Source organism: Dermochelys coriacea, chromosome 9, assembly GCF_009764565.3.
Source record: "Dermochelys coriacea isolate rDerCor1 chromosome 9, rDerCor1.pri.v4, whole genome shotgun sequence".
Taxonomy (NCBI): Eukaryota; Metazoa; Chordata; order Testudines; family Dermochelyidae; genus Dermochelys; species Dermochelys coriacea.
In genome coordinates this window covers 75,366,096-75,390,122 of record NC_050076.1, presented here as the reverse complement: position 1 = coordinate 75,390,122, position 24,027 = coordinate 75,366,096, and the positions used below count along the sequence as shown (strand labels likewise).

Below are 24,027 nucleotides of genomic sequence, written 5' to 3'. Positions count from 1 at the left end.
AGCTCAGTTACTGTTCTGATTTACTTGTTAACTTTTATTAATTACTGTTGATCCAAGTACAGCAAGCCATACTTTTCCAAAACACCAGAGCTGGGCAGGCATTTCAAAGGTGAATCTGCATTATGAAACACAAAGAAAACAAAAATATTTAAAATTTTCTGAAAAACAAAATTAAAAAAAATCATTTGGGGTTGATGGAAACATTTTATTTTGATACAAATGAAACATTTCATACTGATTTTGACTTTTTTCATTTTATATTATAAATTTAAAAATATTGAAATTAAAAATCATTTCCAAATGTAAAATAGAAATATTCCATTCTGAAGAGGTTAAAATGGAATATTTTGATCTTATCACAATCCTATTTGTCTATTGTTCTTTATCAAAATTGACAAATTTTTGAAAAACATGTCATTTTTGACCTATTTGCATTTTCCAGCAGAAAAACATTCTATCAGAAAACTTCTGACTAGCTCTACCAAATACCCTTCTCAAAATCTTGTAGTCAAATGTCTTCATGACCAACATTCTAGAATCCGCTAGGCAGGATTTTGGATCTGTCAGCTATACAAACCTAAAAAAGAACCATCAGAGAATCTCATTACTAGATGATGGCACATTTGCTTTCATTAGAATATCTGTGGGCATATATTATGCTGTACTCTAAAATGTACTGAAAGAGTTAACTAAATTGCATAGCCAAAAAAATTGAAAAAGACGGGGCTCCAGAATTGTGCAGCCGAGAGCTGATAAGGGCTTAGAGTTTGAGAAAAACGATCAGAGTAGGAGTCTCAGTGGTTCACAGCTTTAATGTACAAAGTCCAGCTATTTGTTAACTCAAAAAAAAAAATCAAGATTTTTTGAGGCTTTGTGCTGTAAATGAAACCGCAGAATCAATTACTATTGTCGCCATCTATTTCCAGGGGGAAAGAAACAAGGTAATGTTCACTTGTAGTTACCATGCCATTATAGAACAATGGCTTTATGTGGCCCCCTGTATGCTAGTGAACTCTGACTTAGTAAGGACTGCTTTTCTCAAGAGCAGCAAGCTTTTGGATCAAAGGGCTATGAAAGATTGAGATAATAGCTGTGTTCCATTTACCATATCTTAGTAAAACACTCTCTAGACAACACCCACGTGAATAAAAGATTGCAAGTTGTAGTCTCCATTTGAAATGTCATATTGCAACACCCATTATTACCCTGTTTAAGGTGCGGCTTTATTTTTGCACAGATGTGTGCTTGATTGGGTAAGTATAAAAGTGTAGCCTCTCTATATTTTGTGTGTTTGTTTTTTTGTCTTATTCATATTTCTTTTCTTCTTCCTTCAACAACTGATTCGGAGAATTCACTCCTGCGATACCTGAGTGATGACAAGATCTTGGTGATCCAAGAAGAGCCTTTGACACAGAAAGACAACAAGAGAGACACAGGCCGCAGGTCAAGGAAAAAGGGCAAAAACACAAGTAGCCCGAACTATCCAATTAGCCCATCTATGTTGACATCTACTGTTAGCGTTAGGCTGGAACCGGGGCAGCAAGATGTCTTGAATTTCTCACTAGCTGAAAGCAACACTGTTCCACTGTATCACGTAAGTTCATAAAAATTTGAAGTTTTAATTCTTTTTTCTTAATAGCCATTGGAACTAGGATTGGCACAGCAGAAATATGATCTTGTATCTTACAGTCTCATGTTGCCTGGCAGGGTCCTACAGTTCATTTTTCACATCCATACCATAAGATACAGAGCTCATCTGAAAACCATCTGGATATTATGAAAAAGTTCAGTCCATAATACACAGAACACTTGTCCACTATGGGTAGGTCTACTCAAGCACACAGCATGTAGACTGCAGACAGTGCTCACCCAGCTAGCATGGGTATAAACAGTAGTGTAGAAAGTGAGCCCCAGCTTAGGTGAGTATAGTAAATATAGGCCAGTACCCTGCATGGATCTCTGCATCCTCAATAGTGCCTCCCATATCAACTCTACTGTTTTTAGCAGTGTGGTGTCCTGGTGCAAGAGCCTTTCCATGCCACAGTGAAAGACTCTGGCAAAGGGGAGGCAGTGAAGGAAGGCTGTGACAACAGCTCCCTCAATCAAAGGTCACATTCTCCTGTATCTTGATTACGGTTAGTGAGTTATAGTTTTAACATGTAAGATGGTGAAGGTAAAGCACAGAGGAGAGTCTAGGGTTTCCTTCAACTAGCTAACGTGAAAAAATATTAATTGCCTTGTCTTCACTAAGATTTTAGCACATTAGTTGTCTTCTATCAATTAACACATATTAAAAACATACCTTTATTCCTTGTGAAGATAAGGCCAGTGTGACTCACTTGGTGGGATCTCTTCATTTCCAAGTGGATTGGCTAAATCCCAGACTCTGCTCCCAGAACAACTGATGCCGAACCAGGAGATCCTCAGTTTGGCCTGTAATCATTAGGTGAATCCAATAATGGACTTTTTGCAATATCAGAGAGTGTGAACCTCCCCATGTTCTGAGTTTCTACAGTCGATACAAGGAGCTCATTGCTTGGACCATGAAAGCATTCTCAATCATGGTAGGTTGCAGGGCATGTCCCCTCACATACACGTTACCTATCTTTTGAGGAAGGAAAAATTGGTCCGAGGATCCCTGATACTAATTGCCTGCTCAGGTTGTGATTACTTACTGCTGTTAACCTTGTTGCCTGGGTCCCTTTGGACCTGCTCCAAATTGCAGCTCTGCTCTCCTGAGACCCAGTGGTTCAGTCATTCAAGCAAGCTCTTTCTAAAATCTTGGGGTGTAATCGTAGTCCTGTTAAGTTGAACGGAGAAATTTAGATGTATTTAAATGGTGTCCGGATTTCACCCTGGAGTTTAAGTACAAGGAACATATGAATTGTCATGCTGGATCAGACTTGGAGTCCATCTAGTCCAATATCCTGTTAACAACAGTAGCCAGTACCAGGGGCTTCAGAGGAACATATAAGAACTTCAGAGTACGCCCCATAATAGATCTCATGCTTATTTTTTGTAGCCAAAGATTGGCTTACTCCCTATAACATGGGGTTTCATATGCTTTCCACAACATTTTTGTTGCCATTAATTATGGTAACTCTGAATATTCTTGAATATGAACACCCAATCTCTTTTCAAATTTTGTTAAGTTTCTGGATTTAATGATTTCATTTGGCAATGAGTTCCATGGCCCAATTACACATTGTTTGAAAAAGTATTTCCTTTTATCTGTTTTGAATTTCTCACCTTTTTATGTTATTGACTGTTCCCTTGTTCTTATATTATGGTGCAGGAAGAACAGGGTACTGCTCTTTATTGCCCATTTCAGACTGGTTTCCGGCTTAGCAAAAAAGGCATTTTGGTTCTTACCTTGTAAATTGAATTTCTGCAGAATGGGACCAACAATCTGGAATGTAGATATTGCTCAAATTGTGATTGTTTTTTTCCAGAGTTATTTGCTTACTTAATATAGTTGCAAAGAAAGTTATCAACTGGTTCTTTAATCAGGCTGTTCTACATGGGAGGAGGCTAGAACCTGAAAAGCCAACAACCATTTGGATGGGGCTCCCTATTAGGAGATAAGGAGAGAGAAGCCCATTTCAGATTAGTTAGCCCACTATGCAGAAATTCAGTATTCAAGGTAAAACAAAAATCTCCTTTGTTGTACATGTGTCTGAGCGAGAAATTAGTATGTATCCAGAGTGGACCACACTCATCACTGATTTAACCTCGCTGACATCAGTGAGGGTATACCAGGGACAAATCTAGCCCTGTGTTAAGTAATGTTGAAAGTTAAGTTACTGTGGCATTATAACTTTTTTTTTGGTAAAACTATTCTCCCAAAACACTATTTTAGTTAATATAGTTTTATTTTTATTTAATCTTAACTCCATTACATCTACCTACTTTATCAATTTCCCAATAAATTACTCTGAAGTGCTCCAGCAGAGTATTCAGTATTAGTGGACTGTTTTTGTCAGCACAAGTAAATACTCTTGCTCACTGAAACTGGGCAAAATGGTTACCTCTGAGACATAGTTAAGTTGTTATGCATTGGATTTAGCTTTGTTACACTTCATTAGTCTTGGTAAACAAAAGACATTTAATTAAGACTATAGTGTCTACATGCATGAATATGCAATTCAAAATGATATTTTTGTTTTCCACTGGAACATGTAATTGTAATCTTAAAATATGTTCTAAGTTGTTAAAAAAAATATTTAGAACCAGAGTGCAAATGGCTTTGTTTATATTTTGGTTTGGGGTGGGTTTTTTGGCGGGGGACCGAGGAGGAGAGTGGTTAGCACTTCGGCTCAAATGCAAAATTGCCCAGGATATTTTCAAGTAATAAAAAATGCTGCTTTTGATGTTTGCAAACAGCTATTTCTACCTGGAAGAAAATGACATCAAGGCCTGACCATGTGTGCTTGGGCCCAAAGAAAATAATATGAAAGATTTTCTAGAAGGCTTTGAATTGTGATGTTCGACCATTCACTGGGATCCTGCCATATTCATTGTATATGTTTCCATCTACCTCATGGCTTAGTGGAAGACTTTGACTGGCCAGTATAGAATCATAAAAATGTAGGGCTGGAAGGAACCTCAAGATGTCATCGAGTCCATCTCCCCATGATGAGGCAGGACAAAGTATACCTAGACCAGTGGTTCTCAACCTACTTATCGTTGTGGGCCACATATGTGGCCCACAATGTGTTGCCTGGGCTGCAGGTTGAGAACCATTGCGCCCCTCCCCAAGAGAACCATTGCGCTCCGACCCCTATGCCCAGTGCCTGCTCCAACCCAGAGACCCCTCAACAGAGTGGGGCCAGGAGCGGTCTCCACTGCAGGGCTGGGCAGCAGAGCAGCCCCAGGCCCCACCATGTGGCAAGGCAGAGCAGCCCCAGCAGCCCTGGGCCCCACCACGCCAGGCAGCCCTGGCGGCCCAGACTCCAGCCAGGTGGGCCCTGTGGCCTTTAGCACACAGCTGAGAACCACTGACCTAGACCATCCCTGACAGGTGTTTGTCCAACATGTTCTTTAAAATCTCAACTGACAGGGATTCGACAGCCTTCCTCGGTAACTTATTTCTGTACTTTTCTATCCTTAAGATTAGAAAGTTTTCCTAATATTTAATCTAAATTTCCCTTGCTGCAGATTAAGCTGATTACTTTCCCCAGTGGACATGAAGAACAACAGATCCGGGATCAGATTCGCACTCAGGAATTGGATCCAGTAATGTTACCCAAAGTTCAACAAACTTCCCTGAGGCAGGGTTTTCCTCCCTAGATGGACACTCCAGGACCTTCTATGCAACAGGCACATGATATAATGCAGGACTGGAGCAATTGGCAGAACTGGCACATGCCACTATGGATACCTTGGCCATACTGACCAATTCCCACTTATCCTTGCCCTATAAGAAAGTCTGACTGTTTGGTTCCTGATAAAGGACAGCCTAAATCTGTGAATCTGAGGTGATTGGGTCCTATACAATCAGAACCAATAGATACAGAACATTCTTGTAACTTAGTACAAGATACACTTTTGGAAGAAGAGGGAGATACATCCCCTCCAGTTGAATTTCAAAAATAAGAAATTGAATTAGATAGTGGTTCATCTCTGGCCAAGAATGTAGGAGTGTGTTCTCCTTCAGAAAATGCTATTCAGTTTCATGAACTAGTAGACAGAATAGCGTCAATTTTAAAATAACCATCCTGGTTTTCAAAATATTAGGTTCTACAAGAAATAAAATATCTTTGCCAATGTTAGAAGGGCTTTGACAACCAGCAAAAGCAGTCTGATCCAATCCATCTTTGTGTCATCCAATTTCAAAAAAGGCTGACAAACTGTACCAGATTCCATAAACAGCGTTTTCTTGTTTTCATATTCACCTCCCTCTGGTTCACTTGTTGTAATAGCCATGGTACAAAGATCCAAGTCCAGATCTCTTATATTGAAGGGGCGGTAAAAATTCTTCAGGTTCATTCTCATTACCCAGCATCAGACCAAGGTTTGACATACCAGTCAAGAGCTTTGAAGCAGTCTTAGAAAATTCTATCCATATCTTTAGAGACCATTTGTTTCATATTTACAATGTATTGAAAACAGTTACCCTAGATAAATGTGTTTTAGACACAAAGAAGGAAGATTATATCATTCAGTTTGAATCCCTTCCTCCATACAATCCCCTTCCCCTCTCCTTTTTCAGAGACCATTCTACAAGAAGATACCCAGAGTAAAATAAAAGCTCTATTACAAGCAGGAGCAGCAGAGGAATTCCCAGCAAGTTCCCAAAGCAGGGAATTTTAATACTCATTATTTTCTGATCCCAAAGGTCGGAGGACTCAGACCACTTCTGGGTCTCAGAAGACTGAACAGATGCATCAGAACGTTTCAGTTCAGAATGCTAACCTTTGTAATCAATTATCCTCTTCCTTTCTACTCTAGTTTGGCTTGCTGCTCTCAGTCTCAAGGATGTGTACTTCCTTATTTCTACAAGACCTTCTCATCACAAATATCTTTGTTTTACACTTAGTCAATATCATTTCCAATACAGAGTGTTGCCATTTGATCTCTCCACTGCACCCAGAGTCTTTACCAATGCCTGTCTCTTGTAGCAGCATATCTGAGGAGACAAGGAATTTTTATTTTCCCATACTTAGACGACTTCTAAAGACCGGCTTCTAAAGACTTCCTCTGAAGAGGAATTGAAAAGTGTCACTCAAATTACTGATTTTCTGTTTGAGAAACTGTCTTTTAATAGATTAAAAGAAGTCTCTCCTATCTCCTTCTCAAAAAATCTCCTTCATTGGGCAATTCTCAATTCAAAAAAAGGAAAGATTTCCTCCCAGAGGAAAGGTTCATGAAGCTACACAACAATATTTAGAAACTTCATGAACCCTCTCAACAACTTGATTCGACTAGGTCTCATGGCCTCAGCAATGTATATGATGATTTATGCCAGGCTCAAAATGAGGCCGCTTCAACATTGGGTTTCAAGAAATCTCAAAGCCAGCCTGGGCAGTGTGTTAAAAATAAAGATGTTCTGAGAAAAATATGAATATCTCTAAGGTGATGGCTGAAACCAGAGAATGTTATCAAAGGAGCTTTATTCAACCCTGTTTATCTCCTACTGTGTCAAACTCTTCCAGAATGACTAGGGAGCACATCTCAAAACAGTTTTTTCATTTGGGGTATTTGGAGGCACCAAGAATCCCTTTTTCATATAAATGTGTTAGAACTGAAAAGTATTAATCTTCCTATCCTTCCTTTCACAATTACAGAATTCAAGTAGCAACAGACAATATGCCTGTAATGTACTACATAAACAAACAATGTTGCCTCGACTCTGCAAGGAGGTAATAAAACTTTGGAACTGGTGCATCTTGTATAATATTTATTTGATTGTTGAGAGCATGGATCAGATGAGCAGGGATGCTCACAGATACACAAGTGGTCTCCAAAACATTTGGTGATTCAGCACTTTTTTAGCTTTAGGTCTTTCTGGCCATAGACCTGCTTTGCTACCAGGTTCAATACCAAGTGCCCTCAAGTTTGTTCAAGATGTGTTCCTCCTCAGTTGGAGAGGGGCCTACTGCATGCCTTTCCTCCATTCCCACTACTATTAAAGGTAGTTAAGAAAACAAAACAGGACTCAGCCAAGAGGATCTTACTTGATTCTGCGTGGCCAAAACAGCATTGGTACCCAGAACCCCATTTATTTCATCTAATAGTTTGGGCGTTAGAAATATGACAGGTTTAGAAAATTCTTGTTCTGTTGAGGCGCAATGTGTTTTAATTCTAGGAAGCAGACTACTAGAAAATGTTATAGCTTGAAGTGGAAAAAAATGTTATATGGGTGTCTAATAAGGGCGTTGTCCCAGTCTAGGCTTCTATTCATTACACTTTAAAATATTTATTGCACTTAAAAACTATGGGTTTGTCTGTCTCCTCATGTAAGGTCCATTTAGCAGTGATAGCAGCTTTTCATATTCGTATTGTCAGTAAATTTGTTTTCTCACACTCCTTAGTCAAAAGATTTTTTTAAAAGTTTATTGAATTTGTACCCGCCAAGATGGAACCCAGCTCCTTTAAATTTGTCTCCTCCCTTTGAACCTCTCTGAGTGTTCCTGGTTTCATCTTTATAGAAAGATAGCATACATAATAGCAGTCACATCTGCTAGAAAGATTAGTGCTCTCATGGCCACTCCCCCCCTCGCCATATTGTTTTTGTAAGGACAAAGGTCTTTTAGCCTCCCTTGATTCCTTTCTACAGTAATTTTGGACTTTCACATAAATCAGTGTATTAATTTACAAGTATTTTTACCCAAACCCATGCACATAAGGGTGAGTGCAGGTTACCCAGCTGTATCCATAATGGGCCAAAGCAGAATCCCAGAAACAATTCCATACTTTTTGGAGTTTGAAATTCAGATTTGGTGGCTCAGGAACTTGCCTTGTCATAACCAGTGCTGTAGTGGTCCTCCTGCCTTACCATAGTGATGGTATTTTGATCTATTCTCCTTTTCACAGTCTTTGACAATCTTTAGGTTACATAGCTCCTGTTGTTCTCTTCCTGCCCAACCCCTGAAATGGAGCTGGTTGGTACTGTAACCAGTATTGTGTTGGTACATTAGCAATTACAGCACAGCAGCACAGTCCCTTGAATGGCAGTGTGGTAGGGAATTACTTGAGTTTTACCTGATTATGAGGGGAAATAATTAATTGGCAATGACTTGTTTGAAAAGTTTCAAAGCCATACAAACCCTGTAAAGCAACCAGGGCTGAGTCAGTAAGGACCCTTGAAATATGCTGTGTTCTTGAGTCATTTATTCTTAAACACTAATACCAGAGTGTTCCCAAACAGAGAGCTATCTTATATAATGTCTTGTATTAGCAGGTGTGTTTGTACTACTGCAGTCTGCTCCGTGGGAACAGAACTGTGCATCTATGTGACACAGGCCCAGATGTACTTATAGCTAAAAGCTTATGGCTTCAGGGGTCAGTGTTTATGGAGCAGGGAGGAGTTCTGCATTTCATTCCACTTTGAAGTTCCTTGTTTCCATAGTGTATAGGAATGTGATACCCATGTAATGGGTTTAAATTAGACTCGTGTTGTTTGAAAATAGATTTTTATGATTTAATATATCAATAGGCATGTACTGGAAAAAGTCATATGCAGGCTGGTACATCATACTAGATCTGGAAGGCTTTAAGAAAAGCTGTCATTTACAGCAAGTCATTTTAAGTGAATGACCAGAAGTAACTGTCCACTAGAAAGCTTTCATATTCCAGCTGAGTTTCTTTTATTCCTTCCTCTGTCTCTTTACAGTTTGGCCTTTTGGAAATTCCTGTTTTCATTATGTTCATAGTGAGAAATATTCTGTAGTTAACCAAAGCTGGGCAATAGTATAATAAGAAAATACACTGAGTAAATAAGTTTACAGCAGTTGGTTAGAAGCAACTGTGCATTGCATTTGGAAGCCGCAATTTCCTAAATTACTCAAGTTAAAAGTTTAAACAGCCAATTTAACAATGGATATAGAAATCCAAGAGTTAATTGATTTTCACAGTATACGGTTGTGATTTGATACAGCTTGAAACCATGGACAAATAACTGCTTGTCACTAGTATGCATGATAGTCATCTTGTGTGGCTTCAAACCTAAAGGGACTACATAATTTTATAATCCTGCCACACTGTGTCACACAATCTGTTTCATATATAATCTTACCAATTACTATAATAAAAAGAAAAGCATCCACTATTTATAAAATGATTATTAGCTAATGGCCTGTAACACTATATAGCAAACTATAGTATTAGATGGTTACAGTGGAATATTCTTTTACTTCTAGGGCCAGAACAATAATTGTTTGAGTTATATGTACAGTAAAATGTCCATTTTCAGTATCATAACATTTTTGCTGATTGACTAGCTGTCATTTTTATAGCATGCAGAACTATGAACTCCTGTGGCTTAGTCCCTGCAGCCTGGTCTACATTAAAAATTAGGTCAGTCCAACTACATTGCTCAGGTGTGAAAAATCCACATCCCCAAGCGACGTAGTTAACGTGATCTAACCCCCCAGTGTAGACAGCACTAGGTTGGTGAAAGAGTTTTTCCATTGAGTTAGCTACTCCCTCTCAGGGAGGTAGATTACTAGAGCCCTGCACGATTAAAAATTTATATCCGTGGATGCAGATATCTGTGGATATGAATCGTTATTTGCGGAACCACAGGGCTCTCCCGGGAACCACAGCATTGAAAGGAGCAGAATGAGGGGCCGCCGCTCCTAGGAGCCAGCACCCTGTGACAGCAGCTCCTCCAGTGCGGCTGTCCCACCTGCAGCCCTGCCCCCATCCCTACCACACAGCTCTCTTTGTCTCTTGTCTGGGGACACGAGTGCCACTTGAACACAAGAGTGCAACCAGGGACATGGTCTGCTCCTCTCACCACTGCAGATCCTGGGACAACCCTGCGGTTCCACGGATACTGATTTATGTCTGCGGATATCTGCATCCACAGGTATAAACTTTTATCCATGTAGGGCTCTATGGATTACCTACACCAATGGGAGAACCTCTCATATCAGCATAGGTAGTGTGTACACTGAAGCGCAGTGTACAGTGGCATGTACAGTGGCATGGCTGCAGTTTGTTGCTTTAGCATTTCAAATGCAGACAATGGCATGAAGTTTATGTTAGACATGGAATTCTGCCATACCTGCTTGGATTCACTATGTGTGAAAACTATCCAGTTCACTCTATCCTGGCCACTTTAAAAGCTTTCAATGGCTTTATTTTAAAATTATTTAAAAAAACCTTTTAGAATGGTAATACAATTATTTTGCTGTGACTGACATTTTGGATTCATTCCACCTAAGGTGTGAGTCTTCAGAAGGCCTTCACAGCTTTACAAGTCTTGATTTGATTTCTAAAGCATGTTTGACATTTCCAAAGCGCACATACTTTTTCAACACAAAACATTTTTAAATATTTAAAAAAGACATGGGGATTCACTCCTTGAGTAAAAAATGGTGGCCTGCATTTTGTACTGCAACAGCAATTTTAAATTCATGAGATGATAAGATAATGTTTTGTCAACTGTGAGGTAGAATGGGGTGGAAGAAATTGAGGAAATTATGGGCAATCATACTACATACAGCACTCAGGTCTATTCATAAGAATCATAGTAAGAACATAAGAATGGCCATACTGGGTCAGACCAAAGGTCCATCTAGTCCGGTATCCTATCCTGTCTTCTGACAGTCGCCAATGCCAGGTGCCTCCGAGGGAATGAACAGAACAGGTAATTATCAAGTGATCCATCCAAGTCACCCTTTCCCAGCTTCTGGCAAACAGAGACTAGGGACACCATCCCTGCCTATCCTGGCTAATAGCCATTGATGGACCTATCCTCCATTAATTTAACTAGGTTTTTTTTTAATACTGTTATAGTCTTGACCTTCACAACATCCTCTGGCAAAGAGTTCCACAGGTTGACTGTGCGTTGTGTGAAAAAATACTTCCTTTTGTCTGTTTTAAACCTGCTGCCTATTAATTTCATTTGGTCTCCCCTAGTTCTTGTGTTATGAGAAGGAGTAAATAACACTTCCTTATTTACTTTCTTCACACCAGTCATGATTTTATAGACCTCTATCATATCACCCTTTAGTCATCTCTTTTCCAAGCTGAAAAGTCCCAGTCTTATTAATCTGTTCTCATATGGCAGCCGTTCCATACCCCTAATCATTTTTGTTGCTCTTTTCTGAACCTTTTCCAATTCCAATATATAATATCCACATACAGAACCTGTCATAATGTGAAGAAAATATCTGGAAGATAAACATTCTAGGACTGATATAGCAGTGTAAATCAGCATTATATCAATGTAACTCTCTCCGTGAGGTACTGCCTTCTAGAGACAGAACTTTCCGTCACTCAGAGGTATATGTACATGAATGAAAATATCCAGCCATCTGCAGCTCTGTTGATTCCCTCCTGTTGTGATTGAATTGTAGTAGAAGTAATTGAATTCTCTGCTGTATCAGATTATGTAGGTTCTTATCAGACAGCATGGTGTGGGTCACCCTGATCTTGCCACCTTGACCACTGACAAGAAACCTGGCAAGAACCTTTTGGTTGACCAAACTGCCCAGAAATATAGCTATCCAAAGGGACCTGAAAACATTTAATGGCATTTTGGTGTCAAAAAGAAAGGGGAAATTACACAAGGTTATATTTCTGAAGAGAGGCTTAGTTTCTCTGAGCAAACTGTCTTCTTTCCTTATTGTATAATAATGTTTTGTGAATTTTTCTTCTGCTTTTTAGTACGTATGCTACCCACAGCCATCTATATAATGAGACTTCAGGTTAGCAAGACTTAGCGTTTACAGTAGGCTGTATAAAGAACAACCAGACACTGTGACTATGAGGTTTTACCAAACCAAATTTGTTGTGAAACTAACGTGTGCTACTGGCTTATAAAAATACATAAATCATTGGTTTTGGATACTGCTAAGTGGTTCTTCTCTCTTTCATTCGTCTCTCTGTCTGTGTTTTCCCTGGTGTCTGAAATGTTTGAAGGTAGCAGGATCAGGCCCTAAATAACATTTAAAAAAATTAGGAAAGGTTACTGAACTCAAAACTGCTGAAGCAATTTTGATCAAATTTACATTCCTGCTTTCCCCCTCCCTCCACCCACGCACACATTCCAAAATCACTTTTAGACAAAGACCCAGATTTAGAAAATTTCAGTCAAGGTAAATATTTTGGAAAGTTGGAATGACAGTGTGATAATGAGTACTTGTGGCACCTTAGAGACTAACAAATTTATTTATTTTATGCATCCTCCGAATGCATCCAATGAAGTGAGCTGTAGCTCACGAAAGCTTTATGCTCAAATAAATTTGTTAGTCTCTAAAAGGTGCCACAAGTACTCCTTTTCTTTTTGCGAATACAGACTAACACGGCTGCTACTCTGAAAAGTGTGATAATGGAAATTGTTATGCACCCTTAATGAACATGGGTGATGGCCAGTGTTCCATATAATAAAATATAGTATGATCAAATAAGAAAACAAGGGACCCAGTATTATTTGGCTAACCCGCTACTACCTCCTTCCTACATTTACATAGAAGTAAACAAAATGATACTTATTTAATAGTAGCTGTGACTACTAAACATAGATATAGTCTTACAAAACTGATAATTACACAGGCCGATCATGCCAGATAAATGTTCACGAAGCTATGTGGAACTGGAACCTAAACATTAAGTGGTTTTGTAAAATGCTGTGAGGATGCAGAGTTAGCTGTATAAAATGGACATGTAAGTAAGATAATATTTTAGGATACGCATATTATAAAATGGTGCACAGGATTGTGCTAACTGGAATATGTCAGGAAACACTACCACTTCAGTGCAAGTTTAGAATTCTTATTTCAGGGTTTTAACAATGTGTGCTTGGATGGAGGTTTTTTTGTTGGGTTATTATTTGGGGTTTTTTAGTGTCACTATATTCCTCCTTCAATAGACCTAATCAAATTCTCTAGATCAGTGCTTTGAGAAGTTTCAGTATCTTTAAAGGAAAACTGCTATGTGAAATAAAATACTTTCTAGTCATTACAGTTCATTAATTATTAATATTAAATGCCAAAAAATGTTTGAACCACCTGCTATAACAATGACAATGAAAGAGGAAGTTCCCACGTTGACAGTTTGACATAGTTTGAAACAGAAAAATGTTGAGCTAATTGTCAAGAACAACTGTCATCACCCTGGACTTCCTGGAGAGAATTACAAAATGGAGGCGGCACCCTTTCTAGCTATGGAGATATTTGAAAAAGGGGCAGGAATTTCTGATTTTTTTCTGAAGAATGACTTTAAATTATATTCTTATTTATTAATTAATTTTATTGATTCTCACAATTCTACCAGGAAAACTAAAAGGAAGGTATGTCTCAGTTGGAAATTACTCGTTGCATATCTGAAAGTAGTGATCAGTTCCTTGATTAATTGGATCAGTTCTCAAGATGAGCTAGTTTTGAAGGTCTGAGTACTTCATATTACTTAATTATTTTAAAACTGTTTCATCATCTTTATGTTAAAGTGGGTTTTAAGAGCACACTGGTCATGTTGTGGGTCTGCAGCAAAAAGAGTAGTAATAGTGGATCTGGGCTCCAGAGACTGGGAGAAAGCAAAGACGTGCTGCAGTACAGAGAATAATAGTGCGGTATCAAGAAACAGCAAGTAAACAAACAGCAGCAGAAATTAAAAAGGTGCTAGGCAAAAATTTGAACAGTAAGACAAGGCAAGAGAGAGCACAGACAGAAGGTTAACCACAAAATGTATGAGTACCCTTTAAAACATTTATATTGGAATTGCTGAAGGTTTTTTTCATAGATTCACAGTTTAAGGCCAGATCACCATTATGCTGACAACTCCTGACCCCCCATGTAATAACCTTGCGACCCTGAGGGGTCCCAACCCCCAGCTTGAGAACCCCTGCTGTAAATAGTACATCAGAAATGCCTTTGTTAATTTTTTAAGTGTGTCACAATATTAAAATGGTTTAGGGCTTATCATTGTTTCACTGCACTTGCTTAACTTCCAGTTTATTTTCTGTCTGCTGACCAAGCAGAGCTGTTAATACATTCCCATTAGCACAGAGCTTTTATAGATGAATGGAGTAAAAGCTACAAAATTATTTCTGGAACTGCCAAAAGCCAATTTGACAAATGGTACACGGTTTAATGGCACATGCTGAGAGCTAAAAAGGTGCAGTAAAATAGTTGAACAAAAAAATTAGAATTCTGTCTTGTCTTCACATGTGCAATTTGGGATGTCTCAGCTGCGCCAAACATCTCTTTTGGGTGGTGGGAACCTTGAGCACTACCGTAATATATATTATAATAATAAGATGGGCTAAGGAAGTCGCATATTTGTGTGTTTAGCTCCATGTGATTGGAAAAGTGCTGGCCCTTCATTTCTTACTTCCTGTTTCACAAAAGAAGTGAGAACCGTCTCATTGTCAAAGCATGGGACTGAGAGTCACTTCTAAGTTTTATTTCAGGTTTAATTGGGAACTTGTTTTATGGCCTCAGGTAACCACTTAACCTTTCTGTGCCTTAGTTAAACTCTCAGTAACATGGCTAATACCACTTTCCTAAATTGCTGGGATTCTGAAGTTCATCTATCCACCATATCCCATGTGTTCTAGAAGGTGGTTAGGAGCCTGATCTAGAGCCTACTTAAATTAATGAGAGTTTTTCCAGGCCCTATAACTACAAGGTTATAGAATCATAGAATATCAGGGTTGGAAGGGACCTCAGGAGATCATCTAGTCCAACTCCTTGCTCAAAGCAGGACCAGTCCCCAACTAAATCAAAAGGTGACTCTTACTGGCTGTTTTGACTATGAGATGCTATTTTACATTTGTAGAGCACCATGACTGTGTCAATGAGAGCTTGAATTAGCAGGAGTATAAGCCTTCAGAGATTTGGCTCAATTTAGTAAGGTGGTACCTCCACTCAGCCTGTTCCATAACATAGAGCCCCCTTGCAACTTAGCTAAAAATGTAATTTTATTAATCAGACTCTGCATAAAATTACAAATGCTTAGACGTGAAAAGGAAACAATTTTCACCCTTTATAATATTAGGGAAAGGAAAGAGAAAGAAGTAAAGTGATTAGGGCTAGCTGAATACAATCAACAATCTTTAAATGTCTGCATGCATTCACTTTCTTTTGGAGATCCTTGATGACTTGTATGGTAGAAGTGAAAAGTATAATTTTTAATCAATGGCAATTACTGTGATTTATATCTGTAAAATGGTCAGAAGTTTGATCATCATTATCTGTCTAGTGAGAGAAAGCTCTAGACAATGCTAATTCAGAAATATACCCATCCTTGACTTCAAAAGAAAATAGTTTATTTGGACTGAGTTATTTTCTTTTGAGCAACAAAATGGAAGGTCACCTGCTTTGGCCACTTTGCTACAATAATAGAGGTTATTTAGTTTTCCTTATTTTCAGTCCTGTAGGATATACCTTGTTTATCTGGCAATGCTAACCTGGAAAAATGCATAGCAACACATAAAATGTGAATCTGCCTTGATCCAAACTTATGCCATATTTTCATAAGTCATTTTGCTGTCTTATTTCATCTTCAAGACATTTAGTGTTCAGTTCTTCTAAAAATCTTTGAAAGAAAGCACAAAAGAATGTTAAGAGCTTTTGCAGGAGACACACTTGACCTCAGATGAGGCTGCTAAATTAGAATGTGACTGGGTTGGAAAAGCAGTGTCTTGTTGCTTATCATCCACATCCAGAAGGTTAGCCACCCTCTTCCATAAAGCATTGATGGTAACAGTCTCTGAGTGAATTTGAAATGATTAGGGCAGATTTTTAATCCTTAAAGTCACTATAAATGGATTTTAATTAATCATTGTGAATATGTGTAACCTACACACCTCCTGGATGTGGCGTTCTGTCCCATCTAGTGGCGCTGAGACCATTCAGAGTTATATGAGTCTGCTCTATACCCTTAGCTAACAACCAGTTGGCTTTTAGCTCATGCGGTAGAGGTTCATGCACTAAGCTCCAAAGGTCCCAGGTTCAATCCCACCCGCCGACAACTGGGGTCTGTCGGTGTTACAAGTGGGGATCAGCCGGGATTTCAGTGGGAAGTCACTGAAGCTCGGGACACTCCCAGAATATAGAGGAGCCTAGGTACTTCGTGGCGATCGGGACAGGTCCCAGACGATTGGAAAAAGGTAAATATAGTGCCCAGATTTTTAAAAGGGACGAAAGAGAACCCGGGAAACTACAGACTCACTTCAGTCCCCAGCAAAATCATGGAGCAGGTCCTCAAAGAATCCATTTTGAAGCACTTGGAGGACGGAAGGTGATCAGGAAAGTCAACATGGATTCACCAATGACAAGTCATGCCTAACCAACCTTCTATGATGAAATAACTGGCTCTGTGGATATGGGGAAAGTGTGGTTGTGATATATCTTGACTTTAGCAAAGCTTTTGATAACTGTCTCCCACAGTATTCTTGCCAGTAAATTAAAGTAGTATGGATTGGATGAATGGACTATAAGGTGGATAGAAAGCTGGCTAGATTGTTGGGATCAACAGGTAGTGATCAACGGCTTGATGTCTAGTTGGCAGCCGGTATCAAGCAGAATGCCCCGGGATCGGTCCTGGGGCTGGTTTTGTTTAACATTTTTATTAATGATCTGGATGATGGGGTGAATTGCACCCTCAGCAAGTTCGCAGATGACACTAAGCTGTGGGGAGAGGTAGATACACTGGAGGATAGAGATAGTGTCCAGAGTGACCTAGACAAATTGGAGGATTGGGCCAAAAGAAATCTGATGAGGTTCAACAAGGATAAGTGCAGAGTCCTGCACTTAGGAAGGAGGAATCCCATATACTGCTACAGGCTTGGGACCAACTGGCTCAGCAATAGTTTTGCAGAAAAGGACCTGGGGATTACAGTGGACAAGAAGCTGGATATGAGTCAGCAGTGCGCCCTTATTCCCTAGAAGGCCTATGGCATATTGGACTCTATTAGTAGGAGCGTTGCCAGCAGATCGAGGGAAGTGATTATTCCCCTCTATTTGGCACTGGTGAGGCCACATCTGGAATATTGTATCCAGTTTTGGCCCCCCACTACAGAAGGGATGTGGACAAATTGGAGAGAGTCCAGAGGAGGGCAACGAAAACTATTATGGGGCTGGGGCACGTGACTTACAAGGAGAGGCTGAGGGAACTGCGGTTATTTAGTCTGCAGAAGAGTAGAGTGAATGGGAATTTAATAGCAGACTTCAACTACCGGAAAGGGGGTTCCAAAGAGGATGGAGCTAGGCTGTTCTCAGTGGTTGCAGATGACAGAACAAGTTGCAGTGGGGGAGGTCTTGGTTCTGTTTTAGCATATATTCTTTAGATTCCTTAATGCAACCATTGCAGTCTGAGAAAACTTTCCGTCTCCACACTCTTAGAATTAAATCTTTTTTAAGCAGAAAAATCTTTTGATAAATACTCCTTTTTTGCAGGGGGGATAGGTGATAAACTTTTTTTTAAAATCTGATTTAATGTGCTGGGGAAGTCTACATTTTAAAAATGATTGTGGCACCAATTCAGCAAAGCACTTAAACATAGCACTTTGCGTAACTTGAACATTTAAGTAGTCTAATTGCTGAATCGGAGCATTAAAAAGTAACTTCAGAATCAGAGAAATACAGTGCAATACAGATTGAGAAAAGATCTTTCACTTTTTCTAGGTTGAACACAAAACTCTTTTTGTGAATGCCTATAATATGTTGATTTCTTAAATGGTTAGCGAATTCTGTCGCAGAGCTGATTTTATAATTGTTCTTTGCTTCCCATCCATAACTGTAGAGCAGTGTTGCTGAGCAGTGTCAACAATTGTTGTATTCCACCCTAGAGGTGGCAAGCATTGCAGAGCCCTTTGGGATGAAAGTGTCCATAGATCTCTGAGATTTACTATATATTATGTTAGCAGGCTAATAAAATGTTTAATTGGTTTTATTATTTCCTACCTCAGGCAAGCTGAAAGTGAAAGTATACATTTGAACTTCACTATCTCTAAACAGGCTAAAGGGCAGCCATAAGCCACATGAAGTAATCTAAATATTTGTTAAAATTAAGAATTAAATTAAAATTAAAATTAAAACTAAGCCGAACTGGGCCCAATACCCAAAAGCAATACAAGTATGACTGCTGCGTGTTTGGCTCTTGTTAATCCCATTCACAAAGTAAAACGCATGTTTCGTGCGAGTATGATTGTGTGTAGGTGCAGTTCAGGGGCTTATTCCATTTGTAACAGTAAGTATCAGCAACATTCCACGTGACTGAGCTTCCAAGAGCAGTCTTTACTTAGAGCACCTATATACTTAAGGTTCCCATGTATGGCAATAATTTCCGTTGAAAAGCTCTGCACTCCATTTTCCATGTGTAATATCTCTCTTCCTTCAGCGTGTGTGTTCATTTTACTGCCTCTTACCAAGGGACACTAAATTCCACCTGTTAACTTTTCTCTGATCAAGCCACAGCCTGTTCTCGAAATTCTGATGAATATTTCATATGAGCACTATAAAAGTGTCTTTTGGCTTCCATTTACAGATTCAGATAATTTGTTGGTTTTCAATTAAATGCAAACATTCATGGCTTTCACCAGGGGTGAATAATCTTTATTTTTCCTTTCCTCCTCAATCTTTGCAGAGATTTATGTTGATAGACTGTGAATTCCACAAAACACTGGTGCATTGCTGTAACACAAACACGTCTCTTATCTGTTCCAATCATGTTAAAGAACAGACTTGAGATCAGGTTACAAGTTCTTGTGCCACTTCCAGCTGCCCAAAACAACCCAGCCTGGCATGTCTGTTATTTGGGAAAGCATTCTTTATCATTGGTCCCTGAAGAAGGGAGTCAAAACTCGTGTTTCCAGACCTCAGATGCACATGAATTTGTTTAAAACAGTGTTTCTGGTTATCAGTGACTAAACTAGGCTTTTGCTTACTGTACAATGAAGTTTAACCATTGCTGGGAAGTATCCTGTCTGTTCTCTCTGTCTTATTTTAGGCATTTTTTCATGATCTGCATATATTCTACTGATTTGGGTAGGCATAGGTGTCCACTCCTCCTTTAACCCTTTTTTAATTATTGTTTTATTTTCTGTATCCATACTTATTATTTGAGATAATATCTATTTGTTGCCCATGTACTATATCAACTTTTCCTATCATGAAAAAATATAGCAGGTAGTAGGGTGGATCATGATGTGATGTTTCAACATAAAAACTATTAAGGGGAGACCTAGATGTGTCACAATGGCTTTGCATGTTAGAATCAGTGGATTGAGGTGAAGAAAATGCAATACAATTCTAGCAATGACCTTCCAAACCAAGGTGTTATGAACTCTCAATGCACACCACTCCCTTCATAATGAAGATTTGAAATACATTTGAGAGCATATTCTGCCAAAAGTGCAATCTCCAGCCACAAAACAGATGCTTGGAATCTCCATGTACATCTTAAATCAGAGTAACAATGGAACAGAGGTGGGAAATTTTCAAGGATCTCCCTAGCCCAGAAAAATATTTATTTATTTTGTGGGAAGTTCTGATGAATAATAGAATGTAATCAAAACCAGGCATATGAGATGATATTTTGTGGTGTCAAAGAAAAGTTTGACTCCATTAGAGCAAAATTATTTTAAAATGTTTTAGATGAGTTGCGTCCTGATTTATTCAGATCCCATCTATATCCCTGTGAGACACTGTGATGATTGCCATCATCTGGGGCAAATTAATCCCTAATTTAAGTGTGATAATACTGGATAAGCTTGGAAGCTGTGTATTCTCAGTGAGGGGTCCTTGGCTGAATAATGCATTTCCTTCTTTGGTTCACCAAAGCCCTAGTTTATTGTTATAGATCACATTGTGAATCCCATGTGTTCTTTCATGCTTTTCCTGAGATGTAGGGGAGGAAGGCTGAGCTAGTGGATGGGGTGAAATAATTTTTGGGGGGGGGGAGGGACAGGAGAGTTATGGGAGATAAAGTTATTGGGAATAATTAGTTTGATCCTAAATTATTGCTATGTTTTAAGTGTGAATTTACGCAGAGAACTGGACGGAGTGCATTTTTAAAAATCAAAAGAAATTAAATATTTCTTTTTTGATGCTTCCGTCTGGTGAATCTATTACCTACTGTACGTTAACATAATATGTATAAAGTATCTGATAATTGGGAATTTTTAAATGATCCTTTTCTTTTGTTCTTTTCTTAGTTCTTTTTGCTACATTTCTGTTTTTTAGCATAGAAATTAAGGGCCTCTTTGAATTGTAGATATATGCAGCTTGTGGGAAAGTATCTTCCTGTCTTCACCCCAACCCCTCTACATGAGCGAGTAGAAGAAAAACCTCAAAGGCAGCTTTTATTTTTAGCTGAGCATAATACATTTGCCAGTGTTGCATCTTTGATGGGTTAAGCATCAGCTTACTGAACAAGAGAGATATTTAAAGCCTCTGGGAATAAGGCTGCTGCTTCACTTTAGAACAAGTCTAGTGTAGAAAATGCTTAGGAGCAAGAACACGCAGGTTTCAAAGCAATAAAAAGAGTATTTTTGTAGAGCATGTATTGCCCCAGTCTAGCAGAACAGTGAGTATAATAAGGATGTAGCAAAGCTACATCTGCATCTAAAGCAAAGGACATATCTAGATAGAGTAAATTGCATTTCAGATTGTCTGTATGGCATATCAAGCTGCTTTTTGCTAGCAAATTTTCATTTCCATAGAATTCTAGTCTTTGTGAGCAGGGAATGGACCATGGAAGATTTCATGCCATCTCCAAGGTTCAGGTCTTTATTTTATGATGGGGTAACTTTTTTATTTCTTAGCATGGACATTTATTTTTTTCATAAAAATCCTTGTAATTTACGTGATGAATGTAAGGGATGTTAATAATTTACAGGCGTCTCAGGCAGATTAGAATTCTCACAGGCTTTGACTAGAACACCACAAGCAACTCTAGTTGCTAGGCTCGCATGGAGGAAAATGTAAGGCCTAAATCTCCTCTCACTTATAGTGGTGTAAAGGAGAGGTAAATTCATTGAAATCAATAAAGCAACACTGATGTGAAACTGTTGTGAGGAGAGAATTAGGCCTGTAGCTGCTGTACCAGTCATGAGGCTTTTAACCAGAGGTTGTCCAGAGCAGGGCTGTCTTTGTCATTAGTGTCTTTACAGCATTCAACACAATGGGACTTCTAGCCTGACTGGAGGCATGGTGCGATTCCATATCAATTTACTCTTAATAATAATTAATATTGTGGGATGGAAACAGTTCATTTATTTTGATATAGTAAGTTATCATTTTTGCAGAACTTTTAATAATTATTAGGCCTGTTGATTGATCTCAGTTAACTCACACAATTAACTCAAAAAAATTAATCACGATTAAAAAAATTAATCACAATTAATTGAAGTTTTAATTTCACTGTTAAACAATAGAATACCAATTGAAATGTATTAAATATTTTGGATGTTTTTCTACATTTTCATATATATTGTATTCTGTGCTGTAATTGAAAACAAAGTGTATATTATTTTTATTACAAATATTTGCACTGTAAAAATGATAAAAGAAATAGTATTTTTCAGCTCACCTCATATAAGTACTGTAGTGCAATCTCTTTGTTGTGAAAGTGCAACTTAAAATATAGATTTTTTTTGTTATATAACTGCATTCAAAAAACAAAACAAACTTCAGAGCCTACAACTTCAGAGCCTACAAGTACACTCAGTCCTACTTTTTGTTCAGCCAGTTGCTAAGACAAATGAGTTTGTTTGCATTTACAGGAGATAATGCTGCCCTCTTCTTATTTACAATGTCACCAGAAAGTGAGAACAGGCATTTGCATGCCACTTTTGTACCCAGCATTGCAAAGTATTTACATGTCAGATATGCTAAACATTTGTATGCCCCTTCATGCTTTGGCCATCATTCCAGAGGACATGCTTCCATACTGATGATGCTCATTAAACAAATAATGTGTTCATTAAATTTGTGAGTGAACTCCTTGGGGGAGAATTGTATGTCTCCTTCTCTGTTTTACCCACATTCTGTCATATATTTCATGTTATAGCAGTCTTGGATCATGACCCAGCACGTTATTCATTTTAAGAACACTTTCAGTGCAGATTTGACAAAACACAAAGAAGGTACCAATGTGAGATTTCTAAAGATAGCACTTGACCCAAGGTTTAAGAATCTGAAGTGCCTTCCAAAATCTGAGAGGGATGAGGTGTAGAACATGCTTTTAGAAGTCTTAAAAGAGCAATGCTCCAAAGTGGAAACTACAGAATCCGAACCACCAAAAAAGAAAATCAACCTTATGCTGGTGGCATCTGACTCAGATAATGAAAATGAACATGCGTCAGTCTGCACTGCTTTGGATTCTTATCGAGCAGAACCTGTCATCAGCATGGATGCATGTCTCCTGGAATGGTGGTTGAAGCATGAAGGGACATATGACATCTGGCACATAAATATCTTGCAACTCTGGCAACAACAGTGCCATGAGAACCCCTGTTCTCACTGTCAGGTGACACTGTAAACAAGAACCATCAGTATTATCTCCTGCAAATGTAAACAAACTTGTTTGAGTGATTGGCTTAACAAGAAGCAGGACTGAGTAGATTTGCAGGCTCTACGCTTTTCTATTATTGTTTAACAGTGTGATTGATCGTGATTGATTTTTTTAATCGCTTGGCGGCCCTAATATTTGTATTAAAATGTCACTGCCTCCCTATCACCCAAGGGTCTTATCCCACAACCATTAAAGTCAATAGCAAAACTCCCATTAATTTGGATGGTGAGGGATTAGTGCTCTAATCCTCCTAGCAGCATGATTTTTGCAGGAATTGTGTTCCCATGGTGCTTCCTGGTGGCCACTGATCCCCAGACTGGCCTCTTTGGAAAGATGGGCAGAGTTCAAAATACAGAGGGGAACTAGGATGAGCTATTTCTTATTTTCAAAAGATCAGAAATGTAGGATCACAAATAAAAATGGGCTCACAGTTGCTCACATAATTTGGGCATACAATTACTGAGATTGCAGACAGATTTCTAATTGGTCATTAGTATGTACAAATACCAAATTTCTACATGCTGTTGCCATAATTGCACATGCAAATTAAGTGTACAATTGTACACACATGTTTGTGTAAATATATTTGGTTGGATGTATGGACATGTGTAATCAGAGGCCATTTCTTTATATGGTTAGCATAATTTGTGGGTTAGCAACTGAATCAGAATCCTCTCTTCAGATACAGAAATATCTGAAAATACATGAAAATATAGTATTAGAAATTTAGAAGCCAGTAAAAAAGGTAGAATCAGTTATGCAAATATCAACACAAATACAAGGGTATACTCATATCAGTTACATCCACCAAATGTAACATCTATTGATTTATACATAGTC

At 38.6% G+C, this 24,027-nt stretch overlaps 1 protein-coding gene across 1 annotated transcript in view; it reads left to right on the top strand.

Moving 5' to 3' along the window:
- LOC119861898 (connector enhancer of kinase suppressor of ras 2-like) overlaps positions 1 to 24,027 on the top strand; it is a 479,757-nt gene that overhangs the window by 326,522 nt on the left and 129,208 nt on the right. Inside the window, exon 14 of the mRNA XM_043492113.1 lies at positions 1,341 to 1,594. Within this exon, the coding sequence (XP_043348048.1) occupies positions 1,341 to 1,594 (254 nt within the window). The remainder of the gene's footprint in view (positions 1 to 1,340; positions 1,595 to 24,027) is intronic.